General features: G+C 45.2%; 1 protein-coding gene across 1 annotated transcript; it reads right to left on the bottom strand.

Annotated features, from left to right (window-relative positions):
• Positions 1-6: 6 nt before the first annotated feature.
• sptlc1 (serine palmitoyltransferase, long chain base subunit 1) lies at positions 7-27,950 on the bottom strand. Its single transcript, XM_063210549.1, has 15 exons — positions 27,894-27,950; positions 26,582-26,689; positions 24,650-24,744; positions 23,996-24,089; positions 22,028-22,100; positions 21,449-21,581; positions 20,720-20,849; positions 18,677-18,766; positions 17,223-17,330; positions 16,269-16,364; positions 14,216-14,312; positions 9,558-9,612; positions 2,455-2,572; positions 849-922; positions 7-672 (listed from the first exon to the last, which is right to left on the bottom strand). Exons 1-15 carry the CDS (start codon positions 27,945-27,947, stop codon positions 579-581), a joined length of 1,419 nt encoding a protein of 472 aa, XP_063066619.1. The 5' UTR covers positions 27,948-27,950; the 3' UTR covers positions 7-578.

Here is a 27,950-nt window from a genome sequence, read left to right as displayed (position 1 = left end):
ATACAACTCTGGGGTGGATTTCTCGAAATCAAAGTTGCTTACTACATTAGCTACTTTGTTGTTTTCAAAGCATTTTCCCATTGGCAACTTCCGAAGTTGCTAACAGGCTAACAACTTCTCTTTTGAGAAATGCACCCCTGATCTAGCGTTCACTGCTGGACGGCCCATGGCCTCACACGTCCTCCCTTCCTTTCCAGGAGGTGAACCCTGAACCGGTGAGGGCCGCAGGCAGCACTGGGAGACTGGCCTACTTGCTGGCTGGTTGACTGGCTGGCCAGCCAAGCACGTTCTCTAAGTCCATAGTGTGCTGCTGCCGCCGCCACACACACACACACACACACCATCACCGCAGTGGCTGCCGCTGCTGGGGGGTATTCCAAGAACACTGATAAGTGAAAAACCTGGCTAAGTTAACCTACAGGATGCAGTAAACCTGCTAATAGATAGTCCAGATGTGTCATTTACTTAAGAAAAGGAGGACTCCAGGCTCTTCTATCAGATGATTTACCGCTACCTCAAGGTTAAGTTAACCTGGTTTACCACTGAACCAGGGTCTTGGAATACTCCCCTGGAGTCATTCATTTCAAGATGGCCGCCGCAGCTTCGCGTATGCAACTGGCGGCTCTCTCGATCTCCTCGGTGGACTGCTCCACGGTTACGACCACCCGGATGCTGGGAGAGGATCAGGGGGGGGAAATCAGATGTTTGTTTTATTTTAGTTTAGTTATGAGATCACATTCGTTGCCTTTGTGTGCATGCTTCAAAACAATTCTCAGGGCCAGCAAAAGTTATGCTGTTGGCGGACAGAGGCTGGATATCAAATAAACAATTTGTTTTATTTTTTTTACCTTGGTGGAGGAAGAAACTTTTCTTCCTTATCCAGATATCTTGCTTGTGTCAGGGCTATTCCTCTATCCAAACACTGCGAACACACAAGACATAATACAGATGTTATGCCATACAACTTTGTCCAAACATTATGGAAAGCATAACTACATATTGGATGCGTGCCCCAGAGCGGCCTTCAATATTATATAGAGTACTTTTCTTTCACGGAAAACATTGTGTAACTTTTAAATTGAAAACGATCACAGCAGTTATACAAAAAGACAACAACCGCACCACTGAAGGTCTTGAGGATGAGTGGTGGGAGACTGGTCAAAGGCAGTGTGGAAAGAATCAGTCGGTTACTTGAAAGAGGCCGCCTGCCCACTGTCTGTTTCAGATGAGAATTGATTCTGCCCGGATGAAGACTATAATATGGCCAAAACATATTGACTTCATAAATTATTAATATATGATTTAGCAATAGTCATTTTAACTATTTTTGAAGAATGCTTTGGAAACAAGAATTGTTTCATTATTATTTGCTTGGACTCCCAGGTGTTGCTATATCTAGCTATATAAGACTTTTTTCATTAGAATTTGCTCGGACTCCCATGTGGTAGCTATACATCAGATCAGAAATATCATAAATAACCAAGAGCTGATTCGAAACATTACTATTAAAAGTACTATTCATGGGGGGGGCGCTGTGGCGCAGCGTGCTAAGCCCCCCATATTTGGGCTTGCATGCCCACCTACGGGGACCCCGGTTTGAATCCGGCCGGGGTCATTTCCCGATCCTCCCCTGTCTCTCTGTCCCATTCGCTTCCTGTCCCCATCTTCAACTGTCCTGTCAAATAAAGGCCCCTAAAAATATATATATATATAAAAGCACTATTCATGCATGGCTGTGAGTCAATGACTTTCAAATGGCCCTCATCACACATGCCTAATCAATGATGATGCTGGAGATAGAAACATAACAATATAGAATGATATGGGGGAAATTATTTTTTATTGGATTCCCACTTATGCGAGTGTGCCAAATGATTCAACAGCACCATGGGTGAGACTAAAAAGGCAACAAGTAGGAAACAAAAGCGAAAATTGACTGATAGTGTTCTCTAGGGTGACTGGGAGTTTATCCCAAACTAAAAACTAAATTTTACAGATCCCAAGCCATGACGCCCCCTTTAGCGCGTAACAACACAGCCACCCAGAACCCTCGAAAACCTTGGGACAACTTTGACCTTAGAGGAGCTGCCAAAACTCCCTTATCCCGTTGGCCATCTCTTAGCGTTCATCATGGGGAAAGTGTGTGTGTGTGTGTGTGTGTGTGTGTGTGTCTGTGTCTGTGTGTGTCTGTGTGTGTGTGTGTCTGTGTGTGTGTGTGTCTGTGTGTGTGTGTGTGTCTGTGTGTGTGTGTGTCTGTGTGTGTGTGTGTCTGTGTGTGTGTGTGTCTGTGTGTCTGTGTGTCTGTGTGTCTGTGTGTCTGTGTGTCTGTGTGTCTGTGTGTCTGTGTGTCTGTGTGTCTGTGTGTCTGTGTGTCTGTGTGTCCAATTTGCGTGTGTGTGTGTGTGTTCAATTTGCGTGTGTGTGTGTGTGTGTGTGTTCAATTTGCGTCCATACGTAGTCTACGATGCTGCGGAGCGTCTTGACGTCGCTGTCCCGGGAGCCCGTGGTCTTCACCAGCTGCAGGTGCAGGGCTGGGGCAAACGCCTCCCCAACTACCTTCAGCCCAGGAGTGCTGTAGACGGCACATTATAAACACAGACTTACATTGACTACCAACACAATTATACAGAATTCCCATTACAATCATACTACCAGAGAGAGGAGAGAGAGAGATTCCATTGGCCCATTGTTTCCGGGTTCTCTTATTGCAAGGGGGAGGGGGGGAATCCCCTTTTGGGCAGACCTAGGCAGACCTAAGGACTGTTCTATTCAATGCTAGGAGTATTATGACATGCCCCTTTAGGCAGACCGGAACCTGGTCATGTTAGGTGCCCATAGCAACCTATTACATTGGCATATCTATATACTTAAAGAATCTCTGATACTACGCTTTAAATGCTTCAAACTTCAAACCAAGAGTGCTATAGTAGGCACATTATACGTACAGAATTACATTGACTACCATCGTACACAATCATATAGCACACAGATTATAATTACACACACACACACACACACACACACACACACACACACACACACACACACACACACACACACACACACACACACACACACACACACACACACACACACACACACACACACACACACACACACACACACACACACACACAATGCTTCTGCAGATTCAAAATATGAAGCCCAGGAGTGCTGTAGTGGGCACATTGCACATACACACATACGTATTATTCTTCTCACACTACCACAATCGCAAGCAATTATGCAGTAGCTAGTTATTCAATTATAATCTCACACATCGTACTACATGCGTCTGCAGATTGAAAAGACATTTTTCATATAGAGGTCAAACACACACACGCACATGGTCTGTACAGTATATGCGTGAATTAAGGCTGTTCAATTTATCGTATTCATATCGTGATATCAATATTGCAGTGAAACAATATCAAATTTCATAATATCGATTTGAAACGATACTTTTGTCATTTGTCTATACTGCCAAAAGGAAGGTAAATGAAATGCATTCCCCTCCACTTGAGCCAATGCGAGCACAAAACAGACTTGCTACCCAGCACTCATGCAGAACACCACTGTGTGTTTCTCTATGGCCCTCCACTCACACTGCTGAAGGGAGGGAAGTTGTTCAGCACAATTAATTTCTCTTTAAAAAAGAAATATCGTCTAAAAAATATTGTGATATCAATGTTGACTGAAATAATCATGATATTGATTTTTCTCATAATCGAGCAGCCCTAGCGTGAATATTGACTTGTGTCAAAAAATTGAAGCAGCTGTAGTAGTACATCAAATCACACTCATTTTGTAGCCCTCCCAAACGTCTGCACTATAACACTCCTGAGGCCCTCGCACATGATGGCAGCCCTATCCATCAAAGACGTTGCGTGTGGGACACAGGAAATGTTCTGCAGGCACTTCAGATGCATAGACATTTCCAACTGGCTTGTGCGTTAAAATCTTCCACAAAAAATGCATTTTTTCCCTCCCTCTCTCTCCTTTTCTTTCCTGGCCTCTACACTTCTTTTTTTCGCTCCCCTCTTTCACTCTCTGCCAGGATCAGACCACAGTACATGAGACTGTTCCCTCTGGGAAAGTACCAGAGAGAGCTGAGGGCTGTGCACCCACGCTAAACAGCCACACACACACACTGTCTGTGGGTCACTCACACACGCTGTGTGTGTGAGGGTCACGCACACATGCACACATGCACACACACACTCTGAGGGTTGTGCACCCACGCCAACTAGCCTCTGTGTGTGGCGAAGGAGCTCCCGGACCCTGAGCTAGTGTGCAAAAATACTTCCCCCACTGACAGGAAGACACACACACACAACATTGTCACACACACACACACACACACACACACACACACACACACACACACACACACACACACACACACACACACACACACACACACACACACACACAACATTGTCACACACACACACACACACACACACACACACACAACATTGTCACACACACACACACACACACACACACACACAACATTGTCACACACACACACACACACACACAACATTGTCACACACACACACACACAACATTGTCACACACACACACACACACACACACACACACACAACATTGTCACACACACACACACACACACACACACACACACACACACACACACACACACAACATTGTCACACACACACACAACATTGTCACACACACACACACACACACACACACACAACATTGTCACACACACACACACACACAACATTGTCACACACACACACACACACACAACATTGTCACACACACACACGCGCACACAACATTGTCACACACACACGCGCACACAACATTGTCACACACACGCGCACACAACATTGTCACACACACACACACGCGCACACAACATTGTCACACACACACACACACACACACACACACACACACACACACACACACACACACACACACACACACACACACACCATTGTCACACACACACACCATTGTCACACACACACACACACACACACACACGGCTCCTGAGATTCCTGGCCTTGGTTCTGGAGTACTTATGGGCTGTGGCTTACGACATGATGTCGGAGCACCCACCCACCCCACACACACACACTGCTGCTCCATGCTAAGCCTCAGATCTGCCTTGTAGGAACTTTTCTTTCCATTGAATCACTGGTTGATGAGGCTAATCAAGAGCTGTGTGCTACGTTAGTCACAGCTATCCTTATACACATTGGGCTGAGCGAACTAGGCAAGCTTTAAAAAGAAGTGCGTGCTGTGCGAACATGAGGGGAAAATATATTAGGTCGGGGTGGGGGGGGGGGGGAGAAGCTTGATTTGGGGAGATGTTAATCTGCTCTATCACATATCACACACACACACGCATGCACGCGCACACACACACGCACACGCACACACATGCACGCACACAGTGTGTGAGAGTTAAAGAGTGTGTTCGGGAGACTAAGGGAGGGAAACGCCTCATGTAAAGACTACACATCCTGACAAGCGTGGGAGCGGACTGGAGGAGGAGAGTTGTTGAATTCTTCTCCAAGCCGAAAAAAAAGGGGTCGAGAATTATAATCAAACTGGGCAACGTTTCCGAGGTAATGAATCACCTGTACGAGTCAGCTGATGGCTAAAGGAGTCCTCAGTAGGCAAATGAACACTCTCCCTGACGCTTTCACGCTCTGTGGCCTGATAACGTCTCTGGACTGACGAGTGAGGATGCATCAGGGCATCATAAAACAAGCTTGCTGCAAGAAAGTCTGACTAATCTGACATACAGTGCCCTCCATAATTATTGGCACCCCTGGTTGAGATGTGTTTTTTAGCTTCCAATTATTATTATTTTTCTCTAAATAATATGGGACCTTAATGGAAAAAAAGAGAAAAATCCAACCTTCAATACAAGTGCATTTATTCAGTGGGGAAAAAAATCCCACATAAAGAAATAATTATTTGACATCAAATAATGTGTGTCACAATTATTAGCGCCCCTGTTGTTAATATTTTGTACAACCCCCTTTTGCCAACAAAACAGCATCTAATCTTCTCCTATAATGTTTCACAAGATGGGAAAAGACAGAAAGAGGGATCTTCAGCCATTCCTCTTTGCAGAATCTCTCTAAATCATCCAGAGACCTGGGTCCTCTCCTCTGTACTCTCCTCTTCAGCTCACCCCACAGGTTCTCAATAGCCTTGGTCTCATTAGCCGCGCTTCAGCGGCCCGGGGCCGCCCGGGGCTCAGGAGAGTGGCCGGCTCGGAGCTGCCGGCCCGGGCCATTTTTTGCCTGATCGGACTCATAGCCGACCCCAGGCACATTCAGGTACACGCCTTGTTTGTGAAACGTCAGTCGGGCACAGCCCACTTTCGCCCCAAATCACAGAAGGACAACAACAGAACGACAAAGGAGGAGAATACAATGGAGCAAACTCTGCTGGAGCAGGTCGCCGTTTGGCTCGTAGCCTACGGACAAAGACGACAAGAACTGCAAAGAAAATGGCTTGCCTTTCAAGAACAGTTTTATTACATGGCAAAGTTGTCGATTCGGAAGCTGTATGGGACGCAGCGCATGTTAAGAAGACAAAGACGCATGAAAATACGAGCAGCTCGACAACTGAGAGTGAACAGAAGGAGACGTGCGAACATGCCCAGTTAATCCCCCCAATCGCGCACCAGAAGCATGAGCCCCGGACATAGCGAGACATGAATGTGCAGGTAATTGAATAAGTTACCATGTGAAAGGAGACCAAATCCCTGAGACATAGCACCTTCATCAGTTGCTATAGAAAATTATATCATAGCCCCGGACATAGCGACACACCCCCTCGTTGCGGCGTGCCACCTGTCTATTCATTCATGTTATTTCCATCCATTTGACATTAAAGCCCTTGTGTAAATTTCAAACTGTGTTTGGCGAACAGTCTGAAACGTGCGATATAGCCTAGCCTACCAGACCTTCGGCGATAATAGCGCAAAAGCTAAATAAGCCGACATAAATGTCATGTGTGAGTATTTGTGAGACACTTTTTATTGGTGTCCAGTGGAAAGCATGCCAAATCACGATAATGGCACAAGAGTTGGCGGCTAAAAGCAGAAAAAAGCCGACATGACTTAGCTATGACATCCCAAGTTTAAGTGTAGTGGTGCCCATGATCCGATAACAACAAAAAAGTTATGTTGACTAAATAACTTTAAAAACACAAACAGAAGTGCCAAGGTTGCATCCTATGAAATTATGCCATAAGAAAGCCAAACACCCCAAACTAATGCTTAACCATAATTTGCCCAGAATTTAGCGATAAGTCCCCCATGCAGCCACATTTTTACACAGAGGTTGACCCCGCCTCCGAGCCTCGGCGGTGCTTGCTGGCCCATCGAATTCGACGGGCCAGGGAAATCGGCCCTTAGCCCCACAACCTGGCCCGGCGGCCATCTTTAGCACCTAGCCCCCTTTTGATGAGATCACCGTCAGCCCCCTTTTGTCCGGGCCAGCCCGGGGCTGGCCCTGCAATGAGACCAAGGCTAATGGGGTTGAGGTCTGGGGACTGAGATGGCCATGGGAGGAGCTTGATTTTGTGTCTGGTTAACCATTTCTGTGTAGATTTGGCCATATGTTTAGGGTCATTGTCTTGCTGAAAGACCCAGTGACGACCCATCTTCAGCTTTCGGGCAGAGGGCAACAGATTTTGATTTAAAATGTCCTGGTATTTCAAAGCATTCATGATGCCATGCACCCTAACAAGCTTCCCAGGGCCTTTGGAAGTGAAACAGCCCCACAGCATCACTGACCCACCCCCATACTTCACAGTGGGTATGAGGTGCTTTTCAGCGTGCGCATTTTTCGTGGCACGCCAGACCCACTTAGAGTGTTTGTTGCCAAAAAGCTCAATCTTGGTCTCATCTGACCAAAGCACACGGTCCCAGTTGAAGCCCCAATACCGCTTGGCGAACTCCAGACGTTTGCGTTTATGATTGTGGGTGAGGAAAGGTTTTCTCCGTGCATGCCTCCCAAACAGCTTGTTGGCGTGTAGACAGTGCCTGATGGTTGATTTGGAGACTTTGTGACCCCAGGATGCTACCATTTGTTGTAATTCTGTAACAGTGAGCTTAGGAGATCTTTTGATTTCTCTTACCATCCTCCTCACTGTGCGTTGTGGCAAAATAAACTTGGGTTCTCATCCAGGCTTGTTTACCACTGTTCCAGTTGTTTTGAACTTCTTAATTATTCCTCTCACAGTGGATATGGGCAGCTGCAGTTGAGTGGCAATCTTCTTGTAGCCTCTGCCTGACCTGTGAAGGTCGACGCACATCTGCCTCACTTGTATGCTGTGTTCCTTTGTCTTTCCCATGTTTAAAAGTGGATAAGAGAAATGGCCTCGGTGTCATATCATATTTATACCCCAGGGAAACAGGAAGTGATGAATTACTAATTAAATGTTCCTACATACTCTGGTAAACTTTGTAAACTACTGTAGAAATGACAGAAATGCTTCAATTATATTTATTTCCTGTGAATTGTTAAGGGTGCCAATAATTGTGGAACAGGTGATTTAATGAAAAATAATTATTTTTTAGTCAGGGATTTTTTTTATTTTCTTACAATTCATTTGAGTTGAAGGCTACATTTTCCTAACATTTTCAGTGTGACAGTATTCTTCTGCAATAAACACTGAATTTATTTTAAGGCTTTTAACACATCTCAACCAGGGGTGCCAATAATTATGGAGGGCACTGTATCACAGTACTCATAGGCGCGTTTGAATCGACTGCTGGACTGCTGTAGATGAGAAAAACTCGAAGGGTGAGCGAGCAAAAACATTTTCATGACCGTGTAGATTTTCAGAAGGACTATCAACAGGCACTTTTGGATCTGCCTAGTGTGTGTGTGTGTGTGTGTGTGTGTGTGTGTGTGTGTGTGTGTGTGTGTGTGTGTGTGTGTGTGTGTGTGAGCACTTTTTCACATGAATCCCGGACACTTGATGCCTTCTTGGCAGCCTCCAGCATTGGTGTAGGAATGGGTATTTGAAAACACTTTGAGTCAACTTTATAGTTATTATAGCACTTTGAATCAACTTTATGTTACATTGTGCTACATAAACGACATTGTAGAAAGTTGACTCAAAGTGCTTTCAAATACACACATACATTTTGATTGATTGATTGACTGACCGAATGAAACTGCAGAGGTTCTTTTGATGCTGATCCTATACCTGAGCAATCCAATACCTGCTTGCTTTTGCGAGCACAGCATCCGTGTGTTTCAAGCTGCCAAAAATATTGTTTTTTTTCTGTCTCTCTCTTCTTCTCCATCTTTTTTTTTCTGCCAACAACGTAAAATTCACAAAGCTCGAGTCAGTCCAGCCCTTTATGGCCAGAATGCAACATTCTGTTGTTTTTAAATTATGTGGTGCAAGACAAAAACCTCCTTCTATTAAATAACCTCACGGGAAATGTTTTGACTCGACTTCAAGAGGCTTGGCGGGCTCTGCCAGACTCCTGGCTTCGATTCATGGGAAGCAACTCGACAGACATCCAAACTCACCCTTGCAGAGACTTGTGGACGTGCTTGCATTTGTCCCCCAGGATGACGAAAATGTCTTCAGCAGAGAAGGGAGAGAAAGAGAGAGACACGCGCACACGCACGCACACACACACACAAAGAGAAAAGGCAGAGGAGAGAAATAAAACATATGTACACATACAACTTCCCAATCTTCTCTTCCCTTGAAAATCCCCTCAGTCCCAAAACCTCCCGCTCCCCTGTAACTCACACACACACACACACACGCGCGCACGCACGCACGCACATCTTTGACCGGTGAGGCTATTGTGCACTTTGTAGGGGGGACATGGAGAGCACAGTCCCGTCTGGTTATTAGTTTACCTTGGCCTGCAGGAGCCAGGAGCGTGGAGCCTGGACCCCCAGCTCAGCCTGCAGGGAGGTGGAGCAGGCCGCTTGACCGCGACCCCATCTCTCACCAGGACTCTGTTCATAAAGCCTCCATGCCAATTCCCCCTCCCCATCCCTCATACCTCATCTCTCATCTCCACTCCACAATGCGGCAGCAACCATGTGATTCGACACGGGTATAGAATACATCTTGTTACCAAGAGACTGTCCATAAAGTTTCCCATGCCAATTTCCCTCACATCCCATCTCTCCTCTGCAATGCGACAGGAAACATGCTGTGTGACGTGACACAGGTATGGAAGAATAATACTCCCTACGCAACAAACGACTGGTGAGCCTCATCTTCCCCACTCCACTCTACTCAACTCAACTCCAGCCCACTTCTCTCCACTCCTGTTGCTCCAGTCTGGATTTGTCTTTTGAGGCCTTCAGAAGTCAAGAGCCCACCCCCCTCAGTCTAGCTTGCTGGGAGGTGGAGAGGGGCGCTTGACCGTGACTCATCTCTCACCATGAGACTGTCCATAAAATATCCATGCCAATTTCCCTCACATCCCGTCTCCCCTCTGCAATGCAACAACAGCCGTACAACTTGACATATGTATGGAAAAATAATATTTGCTCCATACCTGTTGTTTTTAAGCCTACAGTCTGTTACCGAGAGACTACCCATAAAGTTCCCATGCCAATTTCCCACTCATCTCTCATCTTCCATATGATGAGGCACAGGCACCGTGTTTTTTTCTTCTTTGTCTTTTATCAAGCCTATACCTGAGGGTATTTTTTGCTGCGCGAAGACATACAGTAAGCATAGGCAATAGAGGGCCCGGGACCTCTCCACTCAGAAGACCCTCCTTGTTTGACAGTGTAAGTAGGAAACGACATAAGCAGTAGATTTTGCAGTTCATCCACCTGAGTTTCTGCTGTCCCCACCCATTTCATGATTGACAGCTACCATATTTATCCCTGTATGGCTTCAGTATGAAGGGTGCTGCTGCTACCTAGCATGACCTTCAAGAACCAACAGACCTGCGGAAACCAGCCATGTACACAAAAACGGGTAAAACTTGTGACCGCCTTCAACAACAGAGTGCAGTCAATGGTCTTAAACAATGCCTACGGTTGTCACATTCAGGTCGTTTTCGGGTCAGTCTCGGCGCTGCTCTATTTGTGGCTACATGCTGGCAACCATTCTGAACCGTCTGACCAATTGTAGATGTGTTAATAAGATAATACAAGGCACTTTATTTGACTTCAAGATGGGAATCTCTGACGTAAATTACTGTTGGGTGTTGTGGTGAATGGGCAGGGCATGGGTTAAAAGGCCATCTAAAACAGGCAGAATTCCGTTGTTGGTGGAGTTTGTTCCGCTATTGCCCCCTATCGTGAGTTTCATGAAAACCCCAGCTTTCGCAAAAGTCATACCACCATGAATGCAAAATCATAGTCTCAAAGCTAGAGGCATTGAAATGCCATGAAAACACATTCAATTGAGTGCAAAATTTAAATCCTTATATATTTCGCCTTCTTAGTTTCTGCACTTTGAGACCATGGACTCTAAATCTCTCTCCTGCAGATGCGCACTGCGCACAGTGAGTAGATTAGTGGGTTGCAGTGAATCTGTCTCCTCCTATCTACTGTTGGAGACACTCCTTTCCTCCATTGCTCTTCCAGACACACTCCCTAACTTCAGGGCTGGACTGACACCAAAAACAAGCTGGGCATTTTTAAAGGCTCAAAGTGGCCCATCTCTGTACAATTTCCTGCTTGACTCGTTCAACTGTCCATATTGAAGATGAAACATGGGCCGCCCCTCTAAACTGTGGGCCATATGAAGAAAAAAAAACAAAACAAAAAAACAAACAAAAGTGTTGGCCCCTGGAGACTGGCTGCCCTTGAGGTGAATGCCCTGTATGCCAGATGACCAGTCCAGCCCCCTGCCTTACCATCCACTCATCTTCCAGCCATCCATTCCCACCACACAGTTATGTGAAACATCTCCGCTGCTTATGGCCCATCTTGAGTACATATCGTGTGGCCAGCGAGCCCATTGTCCACACAACACAAACAAGTGTCAGGCCAACATACTGTTCTGCGTCACTGCACCTCTTGTGCTTGTAATAGTAACCTTGGAGGAGACGGCATAGCCACTCAGAGGCTCTGAAACTAGTGCTTTGGGTGCCACTACGGTCTGTCTGTCTCTGTCTGTGTGTCTGTGTGTGTCTCTCTCTCTCTCTCTCTCTCTCTGTATGTGCGCCATCTTGAATGAATTATCTCGAAGTATACATTTACTTGTGTGTTGCTTGTAATCCTAAAATGTATGAATTATATGCCTTTGTATTATGAGCCTCTCTCTCTCAATTTTTAAATGCATGTACAGTATGTTTGTGACATCTTGAATGAATCATCTCAGAGTATACATTTACTTGTGCTTTGTTTTGTAATCCTAAATTGTACAAATTGCATGCTTATATTTATGCTGATGCATGTTATGAATCCGTCGAACTGCTTCTGATTTTCATTTCTCGTCTATTCTCTCCTCCCTTTGCCTCCTCCACCTCCCTCTTACTCCACTTTCTCCACAGCCAAGACCCAGACAGATAAGATAACAAAAACTCCCTCACAAACTGGGACATCCTAGAGAAATATTGACTTTATATTAGCACTCTGCAAAGGAAAACAAATAGACAGAAGCTTTTTACATGTACTAGCTATAAACCGTCCTTTCAATGCGCTTTCCTCAACAACGGACAAAAATGAACTCAACACAGATGTTGAAATCTCAAATGAGTTCAAATCAGCCCTTACACTTAGTAGATTTTGACGTTCTTTGAAATATTTCACACAGTTTTGTCCAGAATCATGAAGCCTGTGATTGTGCAGCACCTCACGGCACTGCTGCCCTGCTGTCTACAGCAATAGACCCTACAACCATGAGGTCAAACTCAGAGAGAGCGGAGAGAGCAGAGAGAGAGAGAGAGAGAGAGAGAGAGAGAGAGAGAGAGAGAGAGCGAGAGAGAGAGAGAGAGAGAGAGAGAGAGAGCAGGAGAGGAGCAAGAGAGAGAGAGCAGGGGGGGGGTGACAGACAGCGGAGATAGATGGAGAGAGGGGAAAGAGCAGAGAAGAATGAGAGAAACAGAGAGAGAGAGAGAGAGAGAGAGAGAGAGAGAGAGAGAGAGAGAGAGAGAGAGAGAGAGAGAGAGAGAGAGAGAGAGAGAGAGAGAGAGAGAGAGAGAGAGACAGAGACAGACAGACAGACAGACAGAGATGTAGGGAGTGGCGGACGACAGAGAAAGACAGAGAGGGACTGAAGACTGGAAGAAGAGACAGAGTGCAAAGGATGGAGCGAGAGAGAGAAAGTAAAAAAGAGAAAGGGAGAAAAAGACTGAGAGCAAGAGAGAGAGAACCACCATCTCTTTTCCCTGGCTGCCCTCCACACAGGCCCGGACCATATGGTCCAAATCATGGAACACGAACACACAGACGAACACATGCACACACACGTACACACACGTACACACACACGCACATGCATACACACACGAACACACACACACGGTTGTCCCTACTCAAGTCAGGCCAATTTCATTAGCAGAACACAAGAGAAGAAAGCCTTGCTGCTCTAGGGTTGCTAAGCTAAGGATACAGAGAGGAATGGGCAAAAAAATCTACTTCAATGTCTGTCTCATACATACACAAACTCAATAGCGACGCCTGTCTAGATCGCAATATGTCTAATATGTATGCAAAGCAGATATACCAATATACAGAATTGTACATGAATGCTATAGTAGAGCACGAACAAAGCTACCCATTTGATAGATAAGGTTTTGCCTTTGAAAATATAGATTTTAATTTTAAATGGAGCATGAATGGGAGTATTTTTATGCAATTTTGATAGGGTTTTATGACCTCATGCTGCCTGAGACTAAAAACAAAAACGAGGAATGAAAATGGATGGATGATAACACGGTCTAAAACTAGCGCCCCGTTCCACCACTTCCACTCATACAGTATGGGGGCAACTATGACATGAAGATAACACTCGAAACGTTATCCTATCCTAACATGGAATAAAAAATAATAATAATAAACACATATAATTTCATACTCACAGAATTTCCAGTCTGCCATTTCAGGTTATTAATGGTCATCGCCCTAGTCTATGGATTCCACTGCACAACTGGAAATCCAGTGAGAGCATCGCGCCAATCATGTAAATGGTGGATAATAAGGTGGACACATATGATGTAGAATGTGTTCATGTAAATGTGGTGTCGTTTGTCCCTTACCTGGATCTTCTTCCATGATGTTGAGGGCTTCAATGGCGGCCGCAGCCAACATGGGGGGAAGTGAGGCTGAGAAACAGTAGCCCTGACCCGACAGCCTCTGTGGAGGCAGAACACACACACACACACACACACATACACACACTACATTATACTACTTAACATTTGGCAGAGAGAGAGACTGTTTTCAGGCTGACCAGAATGGTGCCATGTCTAATCCCGCACCAGTTAAGTTCGGATTCGGAACTAAAGTGCTTAACTCCAAACCTCTCGAGTTCATTCTGGGATCTGAACTTTTCTGCATGCGACTGTGTGTCACCCGGATGAATCAGCTGACGTCCAGGTTGTCGTCACGGTTCGCAAAGAAAAACCAACCACTTTTCAGTTCACATCTTGAACCAACTTTCCGGTTCTTGAATGCTCAGACTTGCCGGCCGGTTCGACATTATGTGCGAGAACGGGCACCAGCGCAGTTCTCAATCGGGTTTAATGCGCATTGAGTGTGCGCGTGTGTGTGTGTGTGTGGAGGAGGGAGGAGGTTGTCAAGAGAGTGCAGAGGTGGTTATGCATTTTTCCCCGTCCACAACATCTCGAAACTGAGCCATGCCAGATGCCAAACACAAACAAACCTACAAGAGTGTGTTTACAAAGATGTTGCTGTGCGGAAGACAATCACGGAGGGCGCCGGGGTCTTCTCATGGCGCTCTTGAGAAGGGGTTCTCAATGTTTTTTCACCCAGGAACCAGTAATGGACCCAACTTTTTTCTAAGGCCCCAGAAAATCACACCAAAAACAGTCAGAGACCATCTTAAGCCCGCTCTGCTTTACTTTTTTTTCGTCTACACTGTATTCATAAAAAAAGCTCTTCCATTGACCCCCTAGCAATGCGTCAGGGGTTCGCAGGGGTGCCCAGACACCCCCTTTTGAGAACCACTCCTCTGCTAAAGACAGACGTCTGGTTTAAATTTCGTCACAGTGTCCACCGTGTTTCAAAGTTATGCTCCCTCTTATCCGTCCTCTCTCCAGTCAGTATGGACCAGTGAGGGACTCTGGTGTGTGTGTGTGTGTGTGCGTGTGTGTGTGTATAAAGTTTTCTCTCCTATGATCCCCTTGATCATCTCTGGGTCCAATCGAGCGCCTTAGCCCAGTTTTCAAAAGGCCCATGTGTCTGACATTATCCCAGTTATTATCATTTCATCATGTCGAGAATCTTCAAAAACAATGCATTTATAATAATTGTCCACAAGTGCACGGCCCAGCCCAGCTACGCTAAATGACCTGCAGCTGTACATCAATGCTAACACAACACTACATGTGCAGATGCAAAGCAAAGTGGCGAGTCCACATCTGACACAGATGGATCCAGAATGGGCCTGGATGTGGATCAGATTTGGAAATGTCACTGATGTCATGCGAGTGGCACTTTTCATTTAATTACATAGCCGATTTGAATCAGGATGCATCTGGTAAATGAACTGCTTTAAATTAGTGTTTTTCCCTCCAGTAGAGCTCCCAAAGCTATTTGCAGTCGTCATCATGCTTCCAATTCACTTATTCCCCCATTCACAAACCGCTATGCATGTACAACAGTAAGGACGGTGGAAAGCTAGGACACAAGGCGTTACCCTGTACACTAGGAGCAATTCATATTTTTTAATGCAGATTCTCATTCATCCGGTTCCTTCCTGGTGGTCATAAGAACAGAATACAATATGGAGTGTTCTGAGCAACGTAGGGTTTAAGTCAATATCTTTTTGAGTAGCACTTTGACCAAGGAGGAGGGAACAGGCTAATATGCGGCGGCCTAGAACAGAGGGTTACAGGTTTAAATCCCCGTCCTTACCTCCCCCTACATCGCCATCCATGGCTGAGGTGCCCTTGAGCAAGGCACCTCACTGCACATTGCTTCAGGGACTGTAACAAATACCCTGTCAAATAATGTTGTCTCTTTGGATAAAAGCGTAAGCTAAGTGTCATGTAATGTGCTAGTTATTACAAAAAAGAGATTGCTGGGGATTGTGGGGAAACAAAGAGCATAATAAAACCCAGTCCGCACCTGATGGTCAATGACGAAAGATCTCCCACAACAGAAGCCCCCAATGGAGGCCACCGCATTCTCCATGTTTGCACTGATGAGGTCAATGTCGTCAATCTGAAACAGCAATAACAACAACCCCCCAGATGTGTTTATTTTCATACACAAAAATCCTTTTGAGGCATTTTTTACAGTGTTTCTTCAGTTTAAAACCACATTACCATGCGTCACATAATCCAATGCATCAATCTGACGGGGGATACTCAAACCATCTGTACCCGTAGATCTACATGTGGTTTTAGTGATGGTACCCATTCTTTGGTAAATTATACTTACGGTCTACTTATACAGAATTGTGCAATCTATGGAAACTCTGCTTTCGTTTTTCCCTTGTTGCCCCTTCTGACAGTGGCTGCCTAAGCCTGAACCAGGAATTTAAGATACTGCTTTACAACATGCACTGAGCAGCCCATTCAAAGCTTTATTTCGCATAGTAACACAGAAAGATCTTTGCTATATACAATAGTTTGGTAGAGCTATAAGCTACTTGTAGATGCTTACTTCAAAACTGGAGAGAAGTCATGAAGCTATCCTTGAGGGCAACATTTCATGCGGTAATACGATTTGGGCAGTGGATGCCATGCACCAAAGCTCCCTTTGAGGCGTCATTTATTTCCACTTCTCAGCAATTGCGTGTGGCATGCATATTCTGCATGTGCATGATTGCGTGTGCATCTTACGTTGACACTGAAGTGTTCGGAAACTCCTCGTCCATCCTCCAGCACCCCAAAGGAGTGCGTTTACTTCTGTGCACGTATGTGTATTTGTGTGTGTGTGAGTGTTTGTCTGAGAAGTGAGTGTGTGTGTGTCTACGGTGACCCCAAAGGGTTCCTTAACCCCTTGGCCAATGCTCCCCCAGCACCCCAAAGAGAGAGAGAGTGTGTGTGTGTGCGTGTGCGTCTGTGTGTGTCTTACGTTGACCCCAAAGTGTTCTGTGACCCCTCGGCCGTGCTCCCCCAGGACTCCAAAGGACATGCTCTCCTCCAGGAAGATGCGCACCTTGTACTTGTACTTCAGCTTCACCTGAAGGGACACACATCACAGACTTTAAATGAGCACACATTTCCCTCAAAACAATAGCTGTGCTTGACTTCAACATCTGATATGGTGCCTTTGCACAATTCATTATCTTTTGTATGGATTGGATGTTTTGAAAATGACTATTTTGTCTTTATTCACCAACATAGAAAAATACCGTTGACTGTCAGTCAGTGACCACACTTTGCATTCCATTTCTTCATCAGCAGAGATGGCACCATAATTCACTTTATGATAATGTTTTGAGTACTGAAGACCTAAACTGCTCTCGACCATATACTGTATACAGTCTATGCTCTCGGCACATATACAACACACAGTGACACAAGTATATGAGATAGACTAAATCCAGCTGTCAGCATTCGGTCGCTACTTGAGTAATGGTGACTGCACTACAGGGGGTCAGTGGGCGCTACTCTGCCAAGCATAAACAGTGCATTCCATTTGCCGATGGGGCTCACACAGTCCAGAAATGTTTTCCAAATGTTTGAAACGTGATGAAAGGCTTGGGGACATTTTTGGAAAAGGTCGCCCATTCTTTTCCCTTGGACAGCCACCCCAAAAGATGTTAGTGCAAAACAAAGGGCCAATAAGTTGCCAAAAGGTAACACATGAAAACATATTATTATTACTTTTTACTATGTATTTTTCAGTTTTTTTTATTTATGATATATGGGACACAATAAAGCTAGCTACTGGTTTTCAAACAAAAGCAATAACATAAGCACAGGACAGAGGATGTCCAGAGTTGGCCATTGTAACATGCGTTAATAAGCATTGCTTTCATCAAAAGGTGATTTTGTACAGAGTCACCCAAGTGCACAGGAAGGCAGTGAGTGACCTCCAATGATTATTTAGATATTCAGGTTTATAGACTCCGAAATAAACGGGGCTGCATAAACATATTACAATCTCTTTCAAGTCGCCGCTGGATGTATAACGCTTTTATAAAATAAAGAAAATCTCCGCCAGCATCTATAGAGTGCATATACAGTATTTCCCCCTGTTTATCTCATCCCCTTCTTCATCTTCAAACAGAGTGGAGTGGAAGAGAGGAGAGAGTGTAGGGAGGAGACAGGAGAGGATATGAGAAGAGAGAAGAGGAAGGGGGGCAAGAGGAACGAGAGGAGAGGAGAGGAGAGGAGAGGAGAGGAGAGGAGAGGAGAGGAGAGGAGAGGAGAGGAGAGGAGAGGAGAGGAGAGGAGAGGAGAGGCAAAATGAACGTGTGGAGGAGAGGAGAGGAGCTGAAAGGAGAAGAGAGAGGAGACAAGATGAGAAAAACGAGAGGGTGGAGAGAGGAGAGTGAAGCTGGATAGTGTGCGCTCTCTTACCAGTTCTGGCAGGGGGCAGACGTCGGCTGTGTTTACGTACAGGCCCTCCACCACGATAAACCTCCTGGTTACTCGCGCCTTCCGGGGGTTCTGCAATTCACAAACACACAGCAGGTCTTTCACGTCAGCCTGAGCAGTAGCAGGAGCACTGTACCAGAGATCTTATAGACAGAGATAAGCCATTTCAGTTCATTTCTGGTATCCACTTTCTGTCGGCTGAACGCCCCTTTAGGAGACCTTCGGTTAGGAAACCTTCGGAGTCCTGAGGTTGAGAATAAATTGAGTACCCTTAGCAGTGTAGATGGCAGTAGCACACTTCTCGTGCAAACACCTCAAAAATAGAAGAAGAAGGAGGGGACAACGCCCCCTTAAGAGACCCAACTTGAGCACACACTTTTGCATTGGGTGGGCGGGTTTCGAAGCCTCTTTATTACTCCAGCTTCTTTGACTGTACTGTCCATGCACGCGCACGTGCACACGCGAAGTCTTTCCTATCAGCCAGAACAGAGCAGGAGCACTCCCTTCCCAAACACAAAACCGTGCACACACATGCAGAAAGACACAAGATATTTCACGTAATCCTGAGCAGAACAGGGTCACCCACACACTATCACACAATCTTCCACATAAGCCTGAGCAAGTGAAGAGCACTCCTTTTCTGCACATTCACACAAACACATGCGTGCACGCACGTACACACACAATAACACTCACGCAGCACACGTACACGTACACATCCACATGCATGCAAGCACAGATCAGCGCAACATAACAGGCATGTTCAGAGTAGGCCCTTCTTCCTTTTGTCTCTGCTCTGCCTGGCTAACGCACTGCTGAAGCCAAATAATCGCAGGGTCAGCAGCGAGCTTAGAGGGATCAAGCTCAGACATGGCCCCCTGAATCCCCGCTCTGCACGCTATCATGCCCACACAACACAACTAGCACTGGGGCCCTCGCTGTTACATTTGCTCACTCACTCTCTCAATCTGTCTGACTCTGACTCTCTCAGTCTCCAGTGTTTCCCATACATTGAGGAAACTATGGCGGCCCGCCATGGTTTAAATATGGCCGCCATAGTTTCCGAAAATTTAAAAAAATATATATATATATATTTTTTTTTTTTTTACGATTTCCGTTTTTGTTAAAAACGATTTGAATTACGATTTCCTTCGCATTTTCCTCCTGGAGTAAATACATCCTATAGACCACAAGTGCTTGAAAGACGGATCAAAAGCCTAGTCAAGTTGTAGTTAACTTGGATTTGGGAGCAATAAAAAAAAACCTTCAGAGAAGGGACAGTTGGGATGAGTTTACTAACACTCCCCAGGCTTTGTTTTACAGTTGGAGGAATTTTGGGAGGAATTTTGAAAAACTGGCCCTGTGACCAGCACCCCTCATGTAGAATGTGTACGCCTATGTGTGTGGGGAAAAAGGCATAGCCTACCCTCTTAGACCCTTTTTGTTTATGCGTTAACAATTTCACAGTAGTCTTAAATTCTTATCTCTGCTCCTATTTTGTTTTATTATTTTTTTCATTACGTAGACCCCTGCATGTGTATTATGTAGCCTTATTTCTCAAAATATAAATGGCTGAAATGTAGGCCTAGGCCTACTTAGCGGGCTTTTGGGGGGGGGGGGGGGGGGTTCGGGGGTTGTATTCATGCAGTGTAAATGCAGTATGACATTGGCGCATGGAGAAGCTATAGGCCTAGGCCTATAGTTTCTCCATGCGCCAATGTCATACTGTACTCATTTACACTGCATGAATACAACCCCCCCCCCCCCCCCCCCCAAAAGCCCGCTTGAAAAGACGCCCGCCCCCCCCAACCCCCACCCCCCCGGAAAAAAAAAATCCCGGCTGCCCCATAGTTTCCAAAATTTCTGTGGGAAACACTGGTCTCACTGTGAAATTCACTCCCTCTCTCCCTCGTTCACTCGCTCGCTCGCTCACTCGCTCTGCGAAATTCACTCCCTCCCTCCCTCCCTCCCTCTCTCTCTCTCACTCTTATTCACTTCTTCTTTATTCGCCCTCCCCTTATTCACCTTCTGGTCCTCCATCTCCTGTTCCTTGAGCAGGCGCTCCAGGTCGTCCATGTCGTTGTGTTTGAAGTATTTGATGAAGCTGCGGGAGGCCTGCAGACCCTTCTGGATGGAGAAGCACGCCGCCTCATCCCTGATTGGACAAATGCCATTTTCGACTTTTAGGTTTTTTTTTTAATTGGAAATCAGAGCTTCAGAGGTCCCATCACCTATGTGTGAATTCTTGCCATTCAAATATTTTGGGGAACATAATATTTAAACATATATAATTATATTATATTATATTATATTATATTATATTATATATAGTTTGCAATGCAATGCAATACAATGGAACGTCAAATACAAAAATGTTAATTTCCCAACATTCTACAAAATGGATATACACCGTTTTGCAGCAAAACTCTTCATATGCATGTATTGCATATGCATATGCATGCAATGTTGGTGTATGTGTGTGTGCGTGCGTGCGCAGTGCGTGCACGTTATAAAGTGGCATTGTTGGGTGTGTGTGTACATGTACATGTGTACAGACAGAGACAATGTTCAGTTCTAGCGACACCCTCAAACAGACGTGTTAGATGATCATGATAATGACTTAGGGTTTTGTCTCACGAGATGTCCAATGAAAACCTGCAACTGAGAGTGTGTGTGTGTGTGTGTGTGTGTGTGTGTGTGTGTGTGTGTGTGTGTGTGTGTGTGTGTGTGTAGGACGGTGATGGCGTGGCTTACACAAAGACGATGTCGCCGCGTTTGGAGTAGGCGGGGATGGCGCTGGCGATGGTGGCAAAGCCATAGGAATAGATAATGGCCTCCTCCGTGCGCATGAACTTGGCCAAGCGCTCCTCAAGCTCCAGGTGCACATCTGCACGCACACACACACACGGCATTGAGAACATAGCACACACACAGGATTAATAACATGATCAGACGCACATGCACGCACACACACAAGCGCACGCACACACACAGTGAAATATAGCATTAACAACATGATGATCACAACAGGTTGAACTGGACATCTGCAAGGTGGACATCTGTCTACACTCACTCCCTTCAACATGTGCGCATGCATACACATAAGACCAAAGCATCTGCTACACACAACAGTGCACACATACGCACCCGCACCCATGCGTACACACGCACACACACTTAGGTACACACAAACAAACACAACTTCAACACACACTTGAATTTCTAAGTGATGAGGAGACAAGCGTGGACAGCGTCCCACAGTGACGCATCTCATCACGTCACTCCACGCCAGACATTCGATGTCTTCACTTAAAGGCTTAAAGAGAGATTTACCGAAAGTTCCATAAAATCCTCTTGGGCCACACGTTCCAACTCCATACTTCTTCAACGAAGACAGAGCCTTGTGCTGCAAAAAATATATAATAAATAAAAAATAAAATAAATATAAACATGACAGGATGCACAGACAATATGAGTTCAGAGTGAGTCGGTACTTAATGCACGGCCACATCCCAATACCCTTGTGAAAGTTTTTCATAAACGTATTAGCATACGCCAAAGCACTCAGAAAAGAAGGTCGGGGAAGTTGTAAATCCAAAGTAGACACTTCAAGGCTGAAAAAAGGAGACGTGTGCCCAAGGATACCTGCTGCCCCTGCCTGTCTTTGCTTCGGGTGACCTGCTGGGCTTTTTATTTGTTCAGGAAAACATATGATCTGTGGAAAATGCACACGCAGATACACGGCACACATCTGCAATCTTCCCGTTTCCGCAAGTGCATAATTTAGCCTACCTAACACAACAGGAGCATTCAGGAGAGACTTCTGGAAGGAAATGTTTTAAATAAACAATCTGCCATGGAGTTGTTATCAATTCCTGTGGTGTGGCAATAAAGCACCATCTGTCCATCGGTCTATTTCTCTGTGTTTGTCTATCGATCCATTTACTATCCATCCATCATTTTGCAAATGTTAGGAGTAGACACAAGACTAAGAACCACCTTAACCCCTTAGCGCAGAGCCAATGTTATAACAACTACTGTCATCAAAATTGTAATGGTTATGTCTTAATATGTTACTTAAGGCTCTCTTTAATGTCAGAGCAATGTTGTTATGTAGTGAACAGGGCTGCCGGCGACCCCATCTACAGTAGGAGGCTGCATAGCCTATCCTTTCTGGTGGGAAAATGTCTTTCTCCCTCAAATTTTTGCACTACATTCATCATTGCAGCACTCACCACATCCACTAGCTGAGCCAAGATCCTCTAAACGTGCGCAGATAAAAGACAGCAGCATATACAGTACACGTAAGTGATATGGTGTTCTTCCAGTGTGGGCTGTGACCTCACGTTCAGCGCTGACCTACAGTGGGAACGCATCCAAACCCACAGCTAAAAGGGTTCCCTTTGTAGCCTGCAGTGCACTAGAGGACAAACATGACTGGCGATTAGGGCCACTGACAACTTTACTTTGTCCCGGGCTCGGGACAAAGTCATTGGAAAGGCCCCATCACTCCTTGCATGTTAATATAATGGAGACCCAATTCTGCTCCCACCCCTCCCTCCCCCGACCTGGGACAACTTACCATTTTGTCTACCCCGTCAGCCTCCCTGCTGGTGGTGACGCCATCTGTCTAACACTCAGTGCTGCTAAGCTAAGCTATCCATCCTTGGTGCGTTCCAATATGCGACCTTGCGTCCCCCACTTGTGCTTGTGGCCTCGTACCAGGAAGTAATATGTCATGATGACATCACTGACAACAGCATTATATTTCAATATCTTGCAAGAGCTCAATTGTAAAGTAATTTTCTCATTTGTAAACTGGATGGTGAATGTAGACTAGTTCCCCAAAAATTGTTTTGGCTATAGGCTGACAGCGGGGAAACTTAATTGTTTTCTCCATGGAGGAGGGGCCAGGAGGCGGGGCGAGGCCACAAGCACAAGTGGAGGACGCACGGTTGCATATTGAAATGCACCCCCTGTCTAGGCTTTTCCAAACTATCTGGCCAACATAAAACATCTCAGGCAACCGGGTTGGTCCTGCAGATAAAACAGAGACAGACACTGACAGTGCTGTTGTGCTGTGCTGAGAAACCAGGCATGGCTTCCAAAGTGCAATCAGAGAAAGGGGTTGTCGTAGGGTTGGGAGATGTGGTAGGAAGAGGGGTAGCGGTGGAGGTGGTGGTAGTTGGGCTCTACGCACTCTGGAGAAGAGTGGAAAAAGAAACAGCAAAAGGGAAAAACAGCACCAGCACCATGCACTCATCTCAGAACCCGCCATCCATATCTGGAAATAGCACCAACCTTAACTCGCTCATTGTCGAGCAGGCCCAAGAAGTTAAATGAGGCAAAGTTAATGCACTCCTTCCCATTTACGATGATTTTGTGGCTTGGAGGCCTGTAAAAGTGAAACACTGCCATTAGCGAACAAGCAAAAAAAGAAAAAAACACAGAAAGTACTCTCAATTTTTTGTTCCATGACCTTGCGTTGGGAAATCTTAGCACTTAGCAGTAGCGCTGTAAAGCAACAATCCCAAGAGATGTTGATTTGTTCTACTGACTTCATACACAACAACACATGCGTGCAGGGCTTTATGTAGGCTTGATTAACACATGTGGATTGCACACAGTCTAAATAAAATAATGATATTGCTATACCAAGTGTGTTATAATACACAACATTGCAAACCCACTTGATGAATTAACAAAAAATATAATGTGGATAAACTTTATCAATCCATATCAAGAGGGCTTGATTTTCAATTGATTTGTTTTTACCTACTAATGATATTTTAATAGCTTGATACTGATTACTTGGAAATAACGTCTGATAATTAAACAACTAATGTTTCCATCTGAAATCGACGTTAATCAGGACTCCCTGATAGAAGACATTTTTATGCATCAATGGTTAAAAAAAGATCAAATAAATAAAAATGACCTTCTATGTTTGCTTACCCAGTAACAATGTCATAGTTGAGTGATGGATGGTCCTTTGGGACGGGCGGAACAAGAGGCTCTGGCTGCCATTCCTCTATCAGTTCCTCCTTCTCCTGTAAAACCATCAAACATTCGGTCATGGGTAAGCGGTTAGGGTGTCAGACTTGTATCCCAAAGGTTTCCGGTTCGACTCCCGACCCACCAGGTTGGTGGGGGCAGTAATTAACCAGTGCTCTCCCCCATCCTCCTCCATGACTGAGGTACACTGAGCATGGCACCGTCCCGCCGCGCTGCTTCCTTGGGGTGCCATTGGGGGCTGTCCCCTGGCATGGGTGAGGCATAGATGTTATTTGTTGTGCGCAGTGAGCACTGTGTGCTGTGGATTGCGTGTCACAATGACAATGGGAGTTGGGAGTTACCAGGTGGGCTTTTTCACATTCACCACCAGGTATTCAAGTGGCTTTGATAGAGAAAAGTAGTTGTGGGCAATATCTACACTATTCTACACTGTAATATCTGGTGGAAACAACACAGCTATCAGCGCTGCATTTTACACTGGCTTTTGTAGGGAGGTGGAGCTCTTGTTTACTCCAGGCTGGTCCGTAATGTCGTTGCATATTATATACCGGTACTGCATATTATATGTTTATAATACGGGGGACGCAGAGAGAACATCCACCGGAGCCTGAGATTGTGTAGCCAACATGAGTGCATTTCACCAACAAAATACATTCTAGCACAGTATAATATATTACTATAATAATAAGAGCAATCCGAGACGGGAACCTGCCCCCCTGGCTAATGCTAGATGCATGTGATGCGTGTGCTTGCCAAAGTGTATGACTCAGTGTGTGTCTGGCACCCCCCGCAGACAAGACAAGCACACACCAGACAAAAAAATATCATTTAATCATTCACAGACCGAGTCATTCAATTCTAGTTCAGTATAATAAGTCACGTCACCACTTACTATTATAACTACTGTGGCAGCAGCAGCTGAGTGAGTTCAGATGAGCTCTAGGGGGCACCAGCCCCAACTTAAACTCTCTTCACCCTTCAATCATCCCTCAAACTAATGTGTCTCGCCTCTGTCCTGACCTCAGGTGACCTTCTGCTTCAACTTTGATCGTACAACCCTTTCATTATCTTCTAGACATTCTAGACCAGTGCTTCTGTGTGCCCCCTGAGACAGCAAATGGTCTACCAAGGTCCTTCTGTCAATGATTTCCCTACACCAGTGGTTCTTAACCTGGGGTGCGGGCACCCCCTGGGGGTGCGCCAGAGATTTCAGGGGGTGCACAGAATTTTGTTTGTGTTGAGGTTGCGACCAACATTTTGCTTGGGAACATTATAATTAGGCCAAATCAAAACCAAATTGAAACACATTTTGGTCCCGATTTAAATAAATTAAGGGATTGATTAATTTCTCAAGCAAGAATCATTGTCATTAAACACTAAAATCACTATTTAGTGCGTATACATGTGTAGAAGTTTGGATTGGGGGTGCACGGCTTGTCTTGGGCACAGGGAAAGGGGGTGCGTTAAGAAAAAAAGGTTAAGAATCACTGCCCTACACCATGGGACGTTTGCCTTAACAACTAGGGCCAAATATGTTTGTGCAATTATTGCTGCTTGCAGAAAATCAAATAAACTGTGTGAACACAAGTGGTGCTCCTTCTAGAGTATGTTAGAATTTTGGAAAGCTTACATGTATGGTCTTTCATAGATACCTGAATGATAATCTCAATTTGTGAATGGTAAGATCCACCCACCACAGATTCATTTTGAACTTGAATTGATCCAAGTAACTCTCGGGAGTACTCGTTTGACAACCACCTGGTCTATACAAAGGGTACTGTTACGTCTCATAAGTGCAATACCATCTAACTTATGAAGTACATTATGTACTGCGACGTACTGGTATTTGAAGTGATTAGAAAAGTGCCTCACCTTGTCTGTAAGGTCAGAGCGCTCCTGTAGTTTGTATGTTTTAGAGAACAGCAGTCTGATAATCCACAATATGAGGATCCCCTCCAGAATCAGGTGATATGCAGGCGCCTGAATGGAAGAGCACAGTAGAGAGAGAGAGAGAGAGAGAGAGAGAGAGAGAGCGAGAGCGAGAGCGAGAGAGAGAGAGAGAGAGAGAGAGAGAGAGAGAGAGAGAGAGAGCGAGAGAGAGAGAGAGAGAGAGAGAGAGAGAGAGAGAGAGAGACAGAGAGACAGAGAGAGAGAGACAGACAGACAGAGTGCATTTATATTATATTGCGATTCTACATACTTTAAAGGGATAGTTCAAACTATATGTTGCCTACAATTGGAACCGTAGTCTACATTGCCCACTGCAAACCCTGACCTTGTCAGAAGTGTGAGGTAAATAAGACCCTCCACCCCCTATGGTTTAAGTTTCCTCATGACTGCTACACAGCACACTACGTTGTCTGTGAGATAGCCTGTCAACTAAACTGTCAACTGTCAACCTGATCATCTATGGTGCTATGCACATAAAAGGTTACAAACATCTCAGGAGAGATTTGATGCTAGCATCACTTTATATCACAGGCCAATGCTTGAGTAATCGTGTGGAGGTAACACACCTGTAGCCTGGACATAAATGTGGTTGCACAACATCCCCTGCCACACCAACAGACCTGTAGGCCAAGCCTCTTGAGAACAAGTAAAGTGGTTAGTCGTGGGTGGGTATACTTCTTGATAAACTGTTTAAGCTTAACACTGCTCTTCTTTTAGCTGTTTTACTTATTGTAGTTAAACACATTTGGTATCATTTTCGAACCGTGATGTGCTAACCTGCCAACATTTCCTGTCCTGAACACGTATCTACCTGAGTGGTGTAGCAGTTTTGTTTCAACTCATTTCACAGATGTATGCTAGTCTACTCTACTGTGCTACACATCAGTTGCTGGATTTGACACACACTAGAGGTCATTCCACCAAATGTCAACAATGTCCTAAATGACTGTTAAACATGTTTATCTAAATAAATGAACTACCCCTTCGATTTAGCTAAAATTACATTCCAGTTAGCCACCCCTTCAGCCCAGCCCAGTCAATAATTACACCTAGCTGAGGCTAGCTGACTTTACTTCCTGGAGTGTAGCTGGACTTCCCAACAGGGATTTTCTTGGATTCCCTTCTATTCATGGTTTACCATTGCCATCGGAGGAATCGGTGACTTCAAAATAGTGTTACGTTAGACTGAGGTAATTGATTCATGGAACATTTCGGAGTCTGCAGGTCTACTTACCTCGTAGAAAGCTTGTACCATCTCCACTAGTACCCACTGTTGCCCGGACGCCATTTT

This window comes from Engraulis encrasicolus, chromosome 11 (assembly GCF_034702125.1).
Source record: "Engraulis encrasicolus isolate BLACKSEA-1 chromosome 11, IST_EnEncr_1.0, whole genome shotgun sequence".
Classification (NCBI taxonomy): domain Eukaryota; kingdom Metazoa; phylum Chordata; class Actinopteri; order Clupeiformes; family Engraulidae; genus Engraulis; species Engraulis encrasicolus.
The sequence above is the reverse complement of the archived record's forward strand: the minus strand, read 5'-3'. Positions and strand labels throughout refer to the sequence as shown.

Bases quoted from the DNA above. Each gene is read 5' to 3' on its own strand.
- sptlc1 (XM_063210549.1), bottom strand. From the start codon at position 27,947: ATGGCGTCCGGGCAACAGTGGGTACTAGTGGAGATGGTACAAGCTTTC. The intron at 18,767-20,719 runs GTGAATAAGGGG...TGTGAATTGCAG, and splicing joins AGGAGATGGAGGACCAGAAG to AACCCCCGGAAGGCGCGAGT. The intron at 16,365-17,222 runs GTAAGACACACA...TTGCTGTTTCAG, and splicing joins CAGAACACTTTGGGGTCAAC to ATTGACGACATTGACCTCAT.